Here is a 17,597-nt window from a genome sequence, read left to right as displayed (position 1 = left end):
ATTATTATTTTTTAACTGAGACAGGATCTTGCTCTCTCACCCAGGCCAGAGTGCAGTAGCATAATCTCAGTTCACTGTAGCCTCCACCTCCTGGACTTAAGCGATCCTCCTACCTCAGCCCCCTCAGTAGCTGAGACTACAGGCCTGTACCACCACACCCGGCTAATTTCTGTACTTTTTGTAGAGATGGGGTTTCACCATGTTCACCAGGGGCTGGTCTCAGACTCCTGGGCGCTCAAGTGATCTGCCTGCCCTGGCCTCCCACAGTGCTGGGATTGCAGGCATGAGCCGCCACGCCTGACCAATTTTTTTTTTTTTTTTTTTTTTTTTTTAATTGTGAGACGGAGTCTCACTCTGTTGCCCAGGCTAGAGTGCAGTGGCGTGGTCTCCGCTCACTACAACCTCCACCTCCTGGGTTCAAACAATTTTCCTGCCTCAGCCTTCCAAGTAGCTGGGATTACAGGCCTCTGCCACCATGCCTGGCTAATTTTTGTATGTTTGGTAGAGACAGGGTTTCACCATGTTGGCCAGGCTGGTCTTGAGCTCCTGACCTCAGGTGATCCGCCTGCCTTGGCTTCCCAAAGTGCTGGGATTATAGGCGGTAGCCACCGCGCCCGGCTGCCTGACCAAGTTTAAGACATAGTAGGAGACTTCACATGAGTTTTGTTTTTTTTTTTTTTGCCACTGAGCTCCACAGTCAGGTTTCCCAGGATGATGTGCTCTGGTCACTGGAAACTCCTGGGAAGTTCCGGATGGAGAAAGCGGGAGTGACTTGCCTTATGAACCTGCCCTGGGCCCTCTCACCCTTGGCCAGGAGCCCTTCACAGTTTTGTTATCCACAAGATAACCATCTCACTCCAAGGCTGCCCTCTCACCCCCATGGCCCACACCATCAGCAGGTGAAACTAGCCCTTTTTTTTTTTTTGAGACAGAGTCTCGCTCTGTTGCCCAGGCTAGAGTGCAGTGGTGCGATCTCAGCCCACTGCAACCTCCTCCCTAGTTCAAGCGGTTCTCCTGCCTCAGCCTCCTGAGTAGCTGGGATTACAGGCGTGCACCACCACGCCCAGCTAATTTTTGTATTTTTAGTAGAGATGGGGTTTCACCATGTTGGTCAGGCTGGTCGTGAACTCCTGACCTTGTGATCCACCCACCTCAGCCTCCAAAAGTGCTGGGATTACAGGCGTGAGCCACTGCACTGGGCCCTAGTGTCCCTTTTCACAGACAGCTGGTTATTGGCCACTCTCTACTGGTAGGCCCACATTGACTGGCTTTTTCTTCTGGAAAGAAAAATTGACAAGGTTTGCAAGCAGGCATAAAAGGAATTCATAAAGACATATTCAGTTGGAAATATTTAAAGTAATTTTTTTCCTCAGGAAAGGAGATTGAAAATAGGTATTTGCTGTGGGCTCTTAGGCTAACAACCATAATTTGTTTTTTCAAGGGGATTATAAAGACATAAATTCTTGTTGATGACTGAAAACATTTCTTTTATACATGTTCGGTTGCTATGATGTGGTATTTATTTTGTATTTGGCCACTTGTATGAACTCTGTAATTCTAATAATTTTATAGTTGCTTATTTTGGAGTTTCTAGGTAAGCATTCGTTCAACAGAAACATTGTTTCTGACATTTTTACTTCTCTTTAAATTCCTCCAGTTCTAATTCATGTTCTTAGTGCATTGTTCAGTTTAGACAATGATGGTGGGTGCAGGTGTCATTGTCTTGTTCCTTATTTTACTGGGAATGTTTCTAGTGGTTCACTATTGTATATGCAGGATGTTACCAGTGCTGGTTTACAGAGAAATGAGGAAAATAAGGACAAGTGAGTTTTTCTTAAGGCCAAATTATTCAATTCAAGAAATTGTTTTTATTGAGGCTGTAGCTTTTCAACTTTTTTTTTTTTTTTTTTTTTTTTTTTGACAGAGTCTCACTCTGTCGCCAAAGCTGGAGTGCAGTGGCGTAACCTCGGCTCACTGCAACCTCTGCCTCCTGGGTTCAAGCAATTCTCCTGCCTCAGCCTCTTGAGTAGGTGGGATTACAGGCATGCACCACCATGCCCGGTTGACTTTTGTATTTTTAGTAGAGATGGGGTTTTGCCATGTTGGCCAGGCTGGTCTCAAACTCCTGACCTCAGGTGATCCACCCCCCTCAGCCTCCCAAAGTGCTGGGATTACAGGCGTGAGCCACCGCGCCAGCCACTTTTCAACATTTTAAAACATAAAGTGATGACTCTATTAGATGGTGGGATTTTTTTTTTTGTTAATGCTCTTATTCAGCAATATAAAAAGTTGATACCCATTGTCTCTCGCCTTCTTCCTGCACCCCCTCTTCCCCTACCTTTTTTTTAAGACCCCTGCTGTACTCTGTGTGTCCTTGTGACAACAGTGAAGTTCTTTAGGGGCTTCAGTGTGCTCCCTTTAGCAATTATGTGGACTTACATTTGTGCTTACCTCTTGACCTGCAGGGTGCTTCTCCTCCCACCACATTTTTTTTTTTTTTTTTTTAGATGGAGTCTTGCTCTCTTGCCCAGGCTGGAGTGCACCAATGCAGTCTCGGCTCACTGCAACCTCTGCCTCCCAGGTTCAAGCGATTCTCCTGCCTCAGCCTCCTGAGTAGCTGGGACTACGGGCACATGCCACCATACCCAGCTAATTTTTATATTTTTAGTAGAGACAGGGTTTCGCCATGTTGGCCAGGCTGGTCTCGAACTCCTCACCTCAAGTGATCTGCCCACCTCAGCTTCCCAAAGTGCTGGGATTACAGGTGTGAGCCACCGCGCCCAGCTTTCCCCTCCTTTTTGTGACAGCCATGGGAACACCCTCATGCTAGTCTAGCATTTTGAGGAATTCATTCACAGGAACCCCAAGGAGGTTCTGCCGTCAGGTACACAGTGAGGATGTAATGATTGGGCCTACTAGGTCAGTAGGCAAGTTTTGGAGACTCTTCTGTTTAAGGAAATGCAACTCCAAAGTCATGATAGACCCTAGAAAGTTTAAAGCCAGTGGAATCAAAGGTGTCAGGTTCCCTGAGTTTGGGGGTCACATTACCATTACTATAAACTTTGCCTTAAATGGCTTGTCAAGTCTTAGCCATGCCTATGATGTTTTCTTCTGAAACATAATTCCTCATTAGATTCCTCTCTTTTAAGGAGAAATAGTGGACCCAATTCTCTTGGGTCTTTACAACATAGTCTTACTCCTGCAGGGAGCAAAGCTTTCTTTCTCCAGCTGGCCCTGTAAGGAGCAGTGAGAGTCCTTGCCCCGCCCCCCGCATTACTCCTCTGAAGCATTAAGCCTGGGTGAATGCAGTCCTGGCTTTCTGTTTCTAGGTGATCACCTCACCTACCTGCACTTTCACCAAGGAGTTCCTATTTTGTCTCGTTTTAGCTGATGACAAGTGATGATCGTGACAGTCATCATCTGGTTTTTATTACACCTTTCCTTGAAGGAATTGCTGTTTTGTTTCACAGATGATGAAAGCTTAATGACTTGCATGCTTTTGATCCTGCAGCAAGGGTAGATGTTTGTAAGAACTGGTGCCTGCGATGACAATTTTCCCAGTGGCTCTTTGTCTAGAGCCAAAGCTCAGGGAGGGTGATGGTGGGAAGTTTAGATGCTGAGCCCAGACAGATGGTGAGAGGTTGGGTTTAGGAATATCCCTTAGCTACAGTGTAGTGCACAGGAGAGACATTTTTGGAGTGTGTTTTGGTTAAAAATATGTAGATTCCAGAAGAAACTAGAACTGGCCTCTAGATACCTGGGGCCCTGGAGAACAGGCAGCTCTGACTCAGAGAATATCTAGAAGGAGTGCGGACCTGGGCATCCTAAGGGATTGTGTTCTCAGTCTGGTTGAAGTGGTCCAGTAGCATCCCAGGAAGGCCAGATAGAGTGAAACCTTAGGTTTTTCAGCAACCTTTGGAAGACTTGTGTAAGTCCTGGGCTGTCCTGCAGATTCATTTCCATTGTTAGATGACTTCAGTTTGATCTGGGCTGAGTAAGAAATCCCCTGTAAAGTGCTGATGTACTCCAGGGACTACTTCACAATTGAATCAGAGACAGAAGCATATTATTAGTCTTGTGAGGTTGTTACATTACCTATTATCTGACACAATAGCATTAGGTTAGTAAATAATATAGTCATTTGGGGCTTCTGTAATTGGCTTGAAATTTAGATAATTAGATCACAGTTTTTGAAAGCTTTCAGATTTGATTTGGTTTGGCTGGTGGCCAAAATCTTATCCATTTATGTTTGCCCTTTTAGCTTACTTTTTTTCCTGTTAAGTAGACATGAATATGATATAAAATTAGTTGCTTTTCAGAATGTTTAATTACATGTATAAGTGATTCTCAGATTTCTTAGGAGTCTATATTTCTGTGGTCTCTTAAGTGTTCCTCATCATTTGAATAAAGATGAAAATCAAGGGAATGCGTAACAGACAGGTTTGCCCTGTTTTTTCAATACCATAATAGAAATAGGATAGAAAAAAAGACTAGAGTTGCCAAAAATATCCACTGTATTACAGAGTATGCATAAGAGACTCCTTTATGCATTTGTTGATTGTTTTTATTGAGTGGCTGCTCTGTGCCTGGCACTCTGCTAGAGACTCTCAAGTACTGACTCATGGTGGAATGGATGAGAAAGAAAACTCAAAAGACCCATGTGGCCGGGCGCTGTGGCTCACGCCTGTAATCCCAGCACTTTGGGAGGCCGAGGTGGGCGGATCACCTGAAGTCAGGAGTTTGAGACCAATCTCAGCAACATGGAGAAACCCTGTCTCTACTAAAAATACGAAATTAGCTGGGCGTGGAGGCAGGTGCCTATAATCCGAGCTACTCAAGAGGCTGAGGCAGGAGAATCGCTTGGACCAGGGAGGCGTAGGTTGCAGTGAGCCGAGATTGCGCCACTACACTCCAGCCTGGGCAACAAGAACGAAACTCTGTCTCAAAAAAAAAAAAAAAAAAAAGACACATGTAATTCTTTTATTCCTGTTTCGATCAGAGCCTGGGGAGAACTGTGATCTCTTGTGGAAAGATGAGCCCTTGCTGTGGCATGCCAAGAGGCAGGGTGGGGACGAGTGTTTGATCACAACTATTGTTTAGAATTTCCAGTGCATGGTGATAGATTGACTTTAGTGGGTTTTATTTTTAAAAAGTTATCCCACAGTGAGTGCACCCCCTTACTGCCTCCACCCAGGATGGGTTGCCCTCAGCACCCCCTCCTTGGTATAGCATTGGCCCTGTGGGCATCACCATTGAGATGCACAGCCTCCTGGAAGGGGTGTTCATACATAGACTGAGGAACAGGGAAAAAAATCTCCACATTTTATTTATCACATTTCTTCTCACAACATTCTTTCTGGCAAGTCCCAGTTCTAGGAGAAGGAAGGCAGACATAATTCTATGTCTGCAGTATTTGTATAAAACCAAAAAATGGGAAGGCCTGGAAATTTCTCTGTCTCCTCACTCCCTTGCCTCTGTGTGTGTGTGTGTGTGTGTGTGTGTGTGTGTGTGGCACTTCAGGACATGTCAAACTAAAGTTTATGTACTTAAAATAATCTTTAAAGTGTATAATGGAAAGGTTTTTTGTTTGAGTCATTTGTTTGCAAACCCTGAAGAGGAATCTTTCATTGCGGTGCCCCGTTCTCCCGTCGATAGAAGCAGGTGGACCCGTGAGGGGGAGAGGAGGGTGCAAGCAGAACAGCCCTGGAGCAGCGTCACGCTGCTGGGCGCTTCCTGTCTCCTATTCCATTTCATCCATAAACACAGCCTTTCAGGGCTGTGAGCCTCCTTTTGTGGATGAGGAAACTGGGGCTCAGGGAGATGAAGTAGCTAGCTGGAAACGGGGAAGCTGGAGTTTGGAGTTTGCCTGACTGCAGAGGGGCACCTTTGTTCCCGTGGTGTCTCTGCCTTCCTTGCAGGGCTGTGCACATTTCTTGGTTTTCCTTGTAAAGCCCTGAAATTCTGGAAAATCACTAGGCATGCTGTCTCTCAAGATGCTTCTGTGACACACACACACACACACACACTCACACTCTCTCTCACACACTCAGACACTCTTCCAAATCCATATACTTTAGGGAACAGTGGTAATGTGATGCTTTTGGTCATTCTTGTGTCATTTCAATTAGTTGGAGGTGGACTCCCTTCATGGTCTTAGAGTGGGCAGGGCTTTTTCATGCCACCCACAAGTTGAGTGTGTCCATCAGAGGTCACCAGCCTACGTTCAGATCTTGAATACCAGTTTGGTAAAGGATGTGAGTGTGTGCATGTGCTTAGTTAGAATGTGGCCCCAGACAGCCTCACCTTGCCCTCCTGGCAGGCTCTCATGTTCTGTACTCATAAGATACCCTTCACACTGCTGATTTATGCTAAAAGTATCCTAATGTTTCTGACAGCTCATGTGTGACATGAATATAATCCATATTTCTTAGAGCAGCTAATCCAAGTGGCTTATTTTCCTATACTGCTGATAGGGCTATATCTCTTGATGTCGCAGCCCTGGAGATTGTGATGGTAACATATTGTTTCTGGGTCACTAGTTTTGTCTAAAACACTAGGTTGGAACAGAGTAGCAAAGGTTAATTAGTTTGTCCATCAAGGTGGGAACAGATATGGATGCCTCTGATGTTTCTGGTTCTGAAATCAAAGTTCCTGAATGTGTGGTTGTGGGCATCATTTCTCATTTTCAGACAATCAAAAAAAAAATTTATTTGCTCCAGAAGTAGAGACAATGTGAAGAGTTGTTAAAAGCTAAAGGCAGCAAAGTAGGTCTTTATACTAAGCAGATACCTTCATTTAAAATTAGAAAGTTTCCTCGGTTTAGTAGAGAGAAATCTCAGAAGCGTCTGAGGTGATTTACTTTGAATCTTGCTGTCTCTACTTAATCCTTTGCGACCAGAAACAAGTTATTTGATCTCTCTGAGCAGTTTCTTCCTATATCAATGATTATTAAATTATGAAGACTCATGAGATAACAAGTCTCTATATTATTTCTCAGTAGATGCTCATTTTCTTCCTCTGAAATTTGGTTATCTTATCGTCAGTAACCAGTATTTTCTCAGGAAAATTAACATTAAGAATATCATCCAGTACAACCCTCATCCGTACAAACACACACCCCAGTCTTAAGAAGCATTGTAGATGCCTTCAGAGACTGGACATGTGAGAGAGTGGAGCATGCTGATCATTATTAACCAAATTTAAAAAATACAACCTTTTTAATTTCCTTTCTCTCCAGCCATTTTACTGAAACTCTGTTTCTTAGTGGCTTTTATGTAAATGGTACTTGCATTTATGCCTGGTATACATGGGTTCAGTTGGGAAGTCAGGGTCTGTATTTTAGATTTGTGAACTAGACAAATGTAGGTTTCCAACCCAGGAATTGGAAAATCCTGCATAGATTTCTCAAGATGAAGAAGGCGCTGAGCTAGTCCCAGCCAGACACTGGTCCAAACCAACCACCCCGCTCTCTTTTGTGAACCCCCTGAAATGCACCAAGACCCTTTGAGGTTTTAGGAAAAGGAAACATTTTTTAAAATTTGGTTTTTTCTTACTATTTACCTCCTTTTAGAGGTACTTGCATCCCTTTACCTGATTTCTACATTGGTGTCTTTCAGACATTTTAGATTGAGACCCACAGTAAGAAACTGCATTCCAGTATATATTTACACACACATACACAAAATGACAAGTTTTGTAGAACAGCTCTTACCCCTTACCCAAATTGTATATGCAGTGAATTCTTATATACTGTTCTCTTTTATTCTGTTCTGTTCTATTCTATTGCATTCTGTTCAATTCCATACAGTTCTCTAAAATATATATGTGTGTGTGTGTGTGTGTGTGTGTGTGTGTTATATATCACACACACTGACTGCAAACTGAATTATTTGAGGGCCCTATAAAAGGTAACACTTCTGCCTTTTGGAAAACATGGTCTCAAGAAGTACGCTGTTGTTCCATGAGTACCACTGATGGCAGATGGTGAAAACAGTTGAGCAACACAAGTTAAAAAAATAATTTGGCCTTTGTAAAATGTCAAAATACTCACATCTGAATTGCTTCTGGGCTAAAGATAAGCAAAATGGACCACTAATAAATACAAGTGTAATCCTGATAATCCTATGGGGTTCCTATCCTTAATGGGTATTCAAGATTGTTGTGGGCTGGGCATGGTGGCTCATGCCTGTAATCCTAGCTCTTGGAGGGGGGCCCAAGGTGAGAGGATCACTTGAGGCCAGGAATTCAAGACCACCCTGGGCAACATAGTGGGACCCTGTTTCTACAAAAAAATATAAAAAATTTAGCTGGACTTGGTGTTGTGTGCCTGTAGTTCTAGCTACTCAGGAGCCTGAGGTGAGAGGATCGCTTGAGCCCATGAGATTGAGGCTGCAGTGAGCTGCGATCGCACCACTGTACTCCAGGCTGGGCGACAGAGAGACCCTGTCTCTAAAAATGTTTTTTTAAAAAAGACTGATGTGAATTTCTCTTCCATGCCCTCTCCACAATTTCTGGAAATTGGGGGAGGGCTTGCTTTATATCCTCGTGTTCAATTTTGGTTCTGTTTTTCCATATGACTTGTTTATTTTTTTATGGTTCATCTTAGGGCTGTTGTTTATTTTTATTTTTAGAGCTACTGTGATACAAACTTTCCTTTGGTTCTTTTTTTTGAAAACCACCCACACTTTTTCTTTTGTTTTTGCATGTGTAGTGGGAAATTTGGGATTTGCAACTTAAAACATCTAAAATGTATCACTTCTTAAATGGCTGGTTCTCTCTGCCCTGTTGTGTGAGCGTCCTCCTGTCCACTCCTCCCCCATTTTCCCCTCCCACCTCTCCTGGGCACATTTGGAGGAAGAGCTTTCGTTTGGAAAAAGGACTCTTGGGTTCTTCAGCATCTGAATGCCCAGCCCCAGCCCCACGCTTAGCACAGCACCTTCACCCCTGTCCACCCCTCACCCCAACACATGTTGAAGGATCCTCTTGGCCTTTGCGGGAATCCCTTACAAAGGCTGAGTCCTCACAAATGCCTGTCTCTGTCTGCCTCCTTTCCTTTCCTCCCTCTAGGAGGGGAGTGGAGGGCATTCCATAGCAGGACCACCTAAGAGAAAGCAAGGTGAGCACAGGAGAGGAAGGGAGCAAAGGACTCATCTTCAGAGCACTGGACACAAAAGGAAAGGAAGTCAGGAGGGGCGGGTTTTCTCTGTGGGAATCTGCTTGGGTCACACACCTCAGCATTTGGCCTGGTGCTTTGGTAATCTCTGAAATGTGTGCATAATAGCAATCATTTTAGCCTATATATTAAAATTTTTTTCTCAGCTGTGAAATATGGAATGCTGAAAAATGAATAAGGTGTGTATTTCAGAAGGTGAATGGGGCTTTTTGGGTGAAGCCCTTTGCATAGGTGAAGTCTGTAGGCTGAGACAGTTCACAGTGTGTGCTTAGGTGAGCTTGGGAACAGGCATCCCATTTAGATGGTTTGAAAAGAAGCATCTATTAAAACTAAAGCCATCATTTGATGAGGGTAAAAATCCACCCCAGCCTTCACACCCAGCACCACCAGAAGACCCAAAATTCTACAGCCTGTGAAGAGTCCTACCTTTATAAAAAGGTTTCTGTTCAGAAAACCACAGGTTTACCCCAAATACAGCTTTTGCCATTTAAAAGACTGTAAGCCACATATCAATACCAAGGGAGTTTTTTTGTTTCCGTTTTTTTGAAACAGGGTCTTAATCTGTCACCCAGGTTGGAGTCAGCGGGGCAAACACAGCTTACTGCAGCCTTGACCTCCTGGGCTTAAGTGATCCTCCCACATCAGCCTCCTGAGTAGCTGGGAACACAGGTGTGCGCCACCATGCCTGCCTAATTTTTTAAATTTTTTGTAGAGATGGAGTCTCACCAGGTTGCCCAGACTGTTCTCCAACCCCTGGGCTCAACTAATCCTTCCTCCTCAGCCTCCCACGTGCTGAGATTTACAGGTGTGAGCCATTGTGCCTGGCTGAGTCATTACACTATTTGTGTAAATATCAGTTTGCAATTAGGAATGTTATCCTATATAATAACTCTTCTCATTAAGACTGTTCCCCTTTCTGCAAATGAGCATTACTTAGAACCTCCAGTGAAGCTGAAAGAAGCTCTAGAGAGATACGAACTTAACGCTGAAGATTTTTTTGTCTTGAAGCATGGAGAATCAAGATACCTAAATACTGATGAAGAAAACTTTTAATAAATATGAGCACAGGCATTTTTAATGAAAAAGGCATCATCTGATATAAGTTCAAAAACAAATGAAAAAACTTAGAAATTCAAAAAAAAAAAAAAAAAAAAGATCGTTCCCCTTTGTTACATCAACTCCAGTTTTATGCAGCCAAGCCATGTTTAGTAAACAACTAGATGACAATTTGGTCTTCACAAATCCCTTTTAGTCATTCACCTGGATAGATTGTTCACTTTGATGCAAGACCAGACACTCATCTAAATTGTTACTAGATAGCCAGTGACTGGTATTTGGGATTTTTTTTTTTTTTTAAAAAGAAGTGAACTCAAACATTTTTATGGTTTTTTTTCAGATATTATTGTTACTATAAAATAGGGTGGCTAACATGTATAAAAGGAAATTATGGCTCGGATTTACTGTGATGCATAGTCTTAACAATTTAATAAAACACAACTCCAAGGTCTTGGGTTTCCTGCAAGGTTAATACTAACACCATGAGCATCCTCCGCCAGCCAGCTCTTATCCATGGGTCGTACTCTGGTTCAGAGACTTTGGATGGGTAATAACATATAAAACATGCCTCTTGCTTGCCAGTGACCACTGCTAATATTAATAGTAGTCATCATTTACTGGAATCCTGGGTTTTTAGGGTTTACTTGGTTTATTTATTTGCTTAGTTTAAAGGAATAAAAAAACTCTTGAGAGGAAACAAGGAGGCATTTCACAAAGGAGAAAAATATATATCCCTTTAGGAAAACTGAGTGGCTCCTCTAATTTCTTTGCCACTCTTGTCCCTCAGCAGCACTTAGCTGTTTTCTTCTAGCTGGAGGTGAGGGACTGAGCACAGGGGTGGTGCTAGGTTAGTTTAAAGCGAGCTTCTCACCTTGGCGCTGTTCAGGCCTTGGATTGGTTAATTCTGTGTCCTGTGGGAACTGTAGGACACTACACTGTAGTGACAGTCAGCAGCATCCCTGACCTTGACCACTAGATGCCAGCATCAACTCCTTGCCCCCTTGTCACAATCAAAAGCGTCTCCAGATGTTGCCAGATGCCCTGTGGAGGATCAGACTGCCTCTAGTTCAGAACTACTGGTTTAAAGTAAAGTGAGTTTCAAAGGCTTCATTAATTTCCCATTTTGTTTAAGCCAGAAGTAGCAGGGTTGTGATTTTCTTTTTAAAGTTAGAAGAGAGCAGGAAGTGATTTAGTTTGAAATTGCATTCTGCCATGCCTTTTTCTGGGTTAATTGCAGTTTTTGTTTTTGTTTTTTGTTTTTTTTTAGATGGAGTCCCACTCTGTCGCCCAGGCAGGAGTGCAGTGGTGCAATTTCAGCTCACTGCAACCTCTGCCTCCTGGGTTCAAGCGATTCTCCTGCCTCAGCCTCCCAAGTAGCTGGGATTACAGGCACCTGCCACCACACCCAGCTAATTGTTTGTATTTAGTAGAGACGGGGATTCACCATGTTGGTCAGGCTGGTCTTGAACTCCTGACCTCAGGTGATCCACTCGCCTCAGCCTTCCAAAATGTTTGGACTACAGGCGTGAGCCACCACGCCCATCAATGAATTGCAGTTTTAACATCCTGTTTACATTGCTACACATGCACTTAGAAACACATAGAACTGTCCTTTTTTTCTTATGAACAAGTTGTCACGTGGATGGGTTGTTTGTGGATTATTCTTTGAGGTGGATGTAGCTGAAGTGATTGATGACCTAAGTAAGTTCATGTATTAGTCTGTTCTCACACTGCTATAAAGATACTACCCAAGACTGGGTAATTTATAAACAAAAAAGAGGTCTAATTAACTCACAGTTCCGCATGGCTGGGGAGGCCTCAGGGAACTTGGAATCATAGCAGAAGGCGAAGAAGAAGCAGGCACCTTCTCTTCTTCACAAGGGGCAGCAGGAGAGAGGAGAAAGAGAACAGGGGAAACTGCCAAACACTTTTAAAGGGAGCTCAATAGAACTCCCTCCATATCATGAGAACAGATTGGGGGAACCGCCCCCATGATCCAATCACCACCGCCTACCATGTCCCTTCTTCGACATGTGGAGATTATGGTGTGAGATGAGATTTGGGTGAGGACGCAGAGCCAAACCGTATCAGTTCACATTCTAGTAACCTCAAATGGAGTCTGACCCTTTGTATCTTTTTCTTCTTTTACTGGAATTCTTTTATAGCTCAGCAATCTTGGGGATTCATTAAGGATAGTGAATGTTTGAGTATAAATAACTAAATTCCTATTTCCTAATAGTTCTTTTTATTTCATGCTTTTGGAAAACATGGAAAAGGAATTAAGGGAATAAGTAAGCACACGCATGGATTTGAAATTGTGTTTATTTTCCAGTAAGCGTTAGTTAAAAAAAAGAATTTTACTGTTCATCTTCATCTTTTTGTCAAATAATACATATATTGGGATTGGCAGCATTAGCCAGTCTATTTGTCAGATTTAGCCTGTTTTAATTAATATAGGGGATTGTTGGGATCTCGTACTTCTAAGGTATGTGGACGATATGTTGGTAATTGTAGAGCACTGGTTCTCAATCTTGGTGTCATATTAGAATTACCTGGGATCTTTGAAAATACCCAGGGCCCAGGCCACATCCCAGAGCAGTTAAACCAGATTTTCTTGAGTGGAGTCCAGGCATCAGTACTGGGTTCCCTTCTCACCTTACTCTAGTGAGAGTGAAGTTTGAGAAGGAACCAGTGCCACTGTTTACAAATAAAGTTTTATTGGAACACAGCCATGCCCATTCATTTTACAAATTGCTAGAGACTATATGGCTTGCCTAAAATATATATACTGTTTGACCATTTACAATACAAAGTTTGTTGACCCCTGCTATAGACTCATGGTTAACATTTTTCAAACATTTTGAAAGGAAGATTTGTATAAACTTTCATAGTAAAAAAAAAAATCCAGCATTTTGCAGAGCGTTTAGGCCCAAATTCTATCCGTTTTCTTGTACCCTGGCAAAATTGAAAAGCATTTTCCTTGAAGAACTGGCTTGAAGATATTGTCAAACCTGAAGTAGATGTGACAAACTCAGCACCCAGAGCAGGGAGGCTCCATTATTTATATTACGGCGTATGTCGGCACCTTGCTTCTAATTCAGTGTTCATTACTCAGACTGTGTAATTGACTTAAGGAAGTCTATGGAGACACAAATGACTTTTCAATTCACAGTGTGTTTGAGTTTGTTTTTACTGCTGCAGCAGTTGTAGATGGCAACAGACCCCTGAAAAAAATCTTTTAGTTCTGGGGAATTTTGTGTACAAAAATAAGAAAGAAGGAAAATTAAAAATTGCTATTTACATAGTTTCACTTTTCCAGTTCAGCTGGAAACTGGATGGTTGTAAGCAACTGGTAATTTTTTTTTTTTTTTTTTTTTTTTTAAGCTGGGGCAGTGGCTGACACTTGTAATCTCAGCACTTTGGGATGCTGAGGCGGGCGGATCACTTGAGGCCAGGAATTCGAGACCAGCCTAGGCAACATGGAGAAACCGTCTCTACTAAAAATACAAAAATTAGCCAGACGTGGTGGGGCGTGTCTGTAGAGTAGGCATCTGTAGAGTAGGCTACTCGGGAGGCTGACGCAGGAGAATCGCTTGAAGCCAGGAAGCAGAGGTTACAGTGAGCCGAGATTGTGCCATTGCACTCCAGCCTGGGCAACAGAGTGAGACTCGGTCTCACAACAGTTTTTTTTAAAGGGTTTTTTCCTTTGGTCTTGGGCTCTGAGAGGTACTAAGTATGAGAGGAAGGATCACTTATTCTAGTCCCTGGGCACCAGCAGTATCAGCATCTCCACCCCAGTCTTACCATCAGGACCTGCATTTTAACAGGACCTCCTGGCCATTCATATGCACATTGTGAGATGCTGGGAATCATCGAAAGATGCTGCACTGTTCTAATTGATAACTGGGTGTGTGTAGTAAACAGCTACCATGATTGTCCCTTTTCTCTTAAATGGTTTAATGGCTTCTTAATGGGCTCTCCTGCCGTGTGGTCTTACTCATTAGGGGTAGCCAGTTTTTCCTTTTTGGCTGTTTCCCAAGTATAGCTTCTTTAACCTTATATTTGGTAAAGATTTAATGTGGCCGCGCGCGGTGGCTCATGCCTGTAATCCCAGCACTTTGGGAGGCCGAGGCGGGCAGATCACGAGGTCAGGAGATCGAGACCATCCTGGCTAACACGTAGAAACCCCGTCTCTTCTAAAAATGCAAAAAATTAGCCGGGCATGGTGGCGGGCACCTGTAGTCCCAGCTACTTGGGAGACTGAGGCAGGAGAATGGCGTGAACCTGGGAGGCGGAGCTTGCAATGAGCCGAGATCATGCCACTGCACTCCAGCCTGGGCGACAGAGCAAGACTCTGTCTCAAAAAAAAAAAAAAAAAAAAAAGATTTAATGTAATGGTAGAAAGTTAAAATGGAGTGATTGGCCTAGAAGAGACACCATTTCATATACTTCATAAAAACAAACTAGAAAGGGTAAAAGGATAAAGGGGACTTACCCAGCTAAACTTCACTTGAGAGGAAATAATCACCTGTAATGGTGTCTTTGCTTCTCCAGAAGAAGTAATCCACTCATCAGAACATAGATTTGAGCTTGAGAGCAGTAGAGATCAAAAATAAATTCCTTGAGCTGCTCAAAGCATCAGGCAGAAATCAGGGACTTAGCTGTTTCTACAAAACAGCACCATAATACCCAAAGTACACTTAGGCCAGTGTTAGTTGGTGAATTGTCCAGAATGTAGATGTTCATAGAAAATCTTGAGGAAGCCCAGTGCCTAATTTTACACTACCAGGCTCTGTCAAGTTAGTACTATTTTCTTTTTCAAGTAGCATTTAAAATATTTGATTGAAAAACATGATTTGAATTATTTTGGATTATTTTGAAATTACTCATATTTCTGGACAGAATTGGTTTATCTTGAACATTCCCTTAGATCGAATTTTGTTTAAAAGCAAGTACCATCTCAATTTAATTTTTAAAAGACTGTTATAAATAACTGAAGTCCAGCTCTGTTGTTGCCATGAAGATGTGATCATGAGTTGAATGCTCAGTGTCTCTACCAGGGTCTAGATGTTCATGGAAGTGGGTCTTACGCAATCAGAGTCATCAGGGCCACGAAAGTGGAAATGGGGGGGCCCTTTTTAAGCCATCAAGTCATATCTTCTTAGCTTTGAATGAGAATCAGGAAGCACAGGGAATGAACTGCTTGTTATATAAAAGCTATCTCATGGTCCTAAAGGCAGGGTCTGGTTGCCAGAAAAAAATGAATGACTGCTGTGCTCACATGCAGCTGCCACTGCCACTGGAGGGGTGCTTGTGCCTCCTTACTGCCTTCCCAGTTTCGCTCTGCATCATGTGTCCAGTTAGCAGAAGCCAAATCACCTCCAGAATTCAGATCTCAGACTCCTGTTCCTTGCTGCAGGGAATAGACACCGAGTAACAGGATCCAGCATGGCATTGTGCTAATGTCCGCAGCTTCCCATTACACATGGTTTGCATGTTGTTTTACAGTACTTATTTATTTAAATATATATATATATATTTTTAGACAGAGTCTCGCTCTGTCGCCCAGGCTGGAGTGTAGTGGCATGATCTCGGCTCAGTACAAGCTCCGCCTCCCGGGTTCACGCCATTCTCCTGCCTCAGCCTCCCGAGTAGCTGGGACCACAGGCGCCCGCCACCACACCTGGCTAATTTTCTTGTATTTTTAGTAGAGACGGGGTTTCATTGTGTTAGCCAGGATGATCTCGATCTCCTGACCTTGTGATCCGCCCATCTTGGCCTCCCAAAGTGCTGGGATTACAGGCCTGAGCCACTGCGTCCAGCCTACAGTCATTTTAAATACTTTCCTTATATGAACACTGTAAGGTAACCAAGATAAAATTCCAGTTTTACACATGAAGAAACATGGGAAGAGATCTAATAACTTGCGCCCATTCAAACAAATTTGTTAGTGTTACAGCAGATTGTGTTGTCCCCTCTCCACCACCCTGTTCTCTTTTGTACTGGTTAATCGACCACCAAATGACCAGAAGGAATTTCAGGGGTGCTTTAGAGGGGACCTTAAGATAGAAAGGGCACCATCATAGTTCTAGGCCCAGTACATTGGAAGAGCATATTCATGGCTGAGGCCACTTCCAACTTAGATAGGCCGTTCCCTTAATTTGCTTTTTTTTTTGAGACAGGGTCTTTCTCTGTTGCCCAGGCTGGAGTGCAGTAGTGCAAGCAATCACGGCTCACTGCAGCCTCAAACTCCTGGGTTCGAGTGATCTTCCCACCTCAGCCTCCTGAGTAGCTGAGATCTCACTCGTGCACTATCGCACCCAGCCAATTTTTTGATTTTTATGTAGAAAAGAGGTTTCACTGTGTTGCCCTGGCTGGTCTTGAACTCCTGGGCTCAAGTGATCCTCCCACCCTGGCCTCCCAAGGAATATAGGCATGAGCCACTGTGCCCAGCCTGTTACCTTATTTTAAAGAATTAGATAATTATTGTACTAGTTGTGACATGCAATGTTGGTCTCAATATATTTCTTCTTTTTTCTTAAGCAGATGAAGAACATGGAGAACCGCCATGCAATGAGCTCCCAGTACAGGATGCATTCTTACTACCCGCCTCCCTCTTACCTGGGCCAGAGCGTGCCCCAGTTCTTCACTTTTGAGGATGCTCCCTCTTACCCGGAAGCCAGGGTGAGCGGTAGGTATCTGGTCACACAGACTGGATTTGGGGTTGAGAGAGGATGGCTATGCAGTACTGGGTCATTAGCTGTCTCTAATGGCTTAGCTGTTAGTAATTGTTGGAAAGTTTATTGCTGTGTGAAGCTTGGATAAGTATCCTTTAAAGAATTTAGTTATAAAATGACTTTGCTATGCTTAATTCTTAATACCATGTTTTTTTTTCCGTTCTGGATTCCTAGAGTGACAGGAGTAAGATGAGAGACACCCCTTTGGAAGCTAAAAATGTATTTTTATGGAGGATCAATATGAAATACAGGAGCACTTTAAATGTGGCTCAAGACCTGGTGTTTTTTGTGAAGTGAGTTTCTGTGTATTGAAAACTCCTTTCCCAAAGACTTCCATTTTAAAATTGAAGGCATATTCATCTTTTTGGTGAAAATAACATAATAAAACATTTTTGAATACAATAGATCTGAGTTTATGCAGCAGCAATGCAAATAACTGTGATATAATGGTTTTGAAATAAAAAATGACTGTTTAATGAATCAAAGCACTTTGAAATACATAGTAACTCGACTTCAATTTTAACATCCTCCAGCATTTTCATCGTGGTGAGAGGCAGGTCTTTACAGCTGCTGCGTTTCCAGATCCCGTGTTTAAGTTCTTTATAGTTAAGCATCCTCTTTTGATGTAGGAA

At 43.0% G+C, this 17,597-nt stretch overlaps 1 protein-coding gene across 2 annotated transcripts in view; it reads left to right on the top strand.

Moving 5' to 3' along the window:
* The window catches only part of DMRT1 (doublesex and mab-3 related transcription factor 1), a 126,790-nt gene that overhangs the window by 57,999 nt on the left and 51,194 nt on the right, over nucleotides 1–17,597 (top strand). The window contains exon 4 of one of the 2 annotated variants that reach the window (XM_002819836.6): nucleotides 16,775–16,919. In XM_002819836.6, the coding sequence (XP_002819882.3) occupies nucleotides 16,775–16,919 (145 nt within the window). Of the gene's footprint in view, nucleotides 1–16,771; nucleotides 16,920–17,597 lie in introns of both variants that reach the window. The other variant, XM_054520005.2, reaches the window with a different exon arrangement.

The sequence above is a fragment of the Pongo abelii genome, chromosome 13 (genome assembly GCF_028885655.2).
Source record: "Pongo abelii isolate AG06213 chromosome 13, NHGRI_mPonAbe1-v2.0_pri, whole genome shotgun sequence".
NCBI classification, from domain to species: Eukaryota; Metazoa; Chordata; class Mammalia; order Primates; family Hominidae; genus Pongo; species Pongo abelii.
This window is presented reverse-complemented; position numbering and strand designations above follow the sequence as displayed.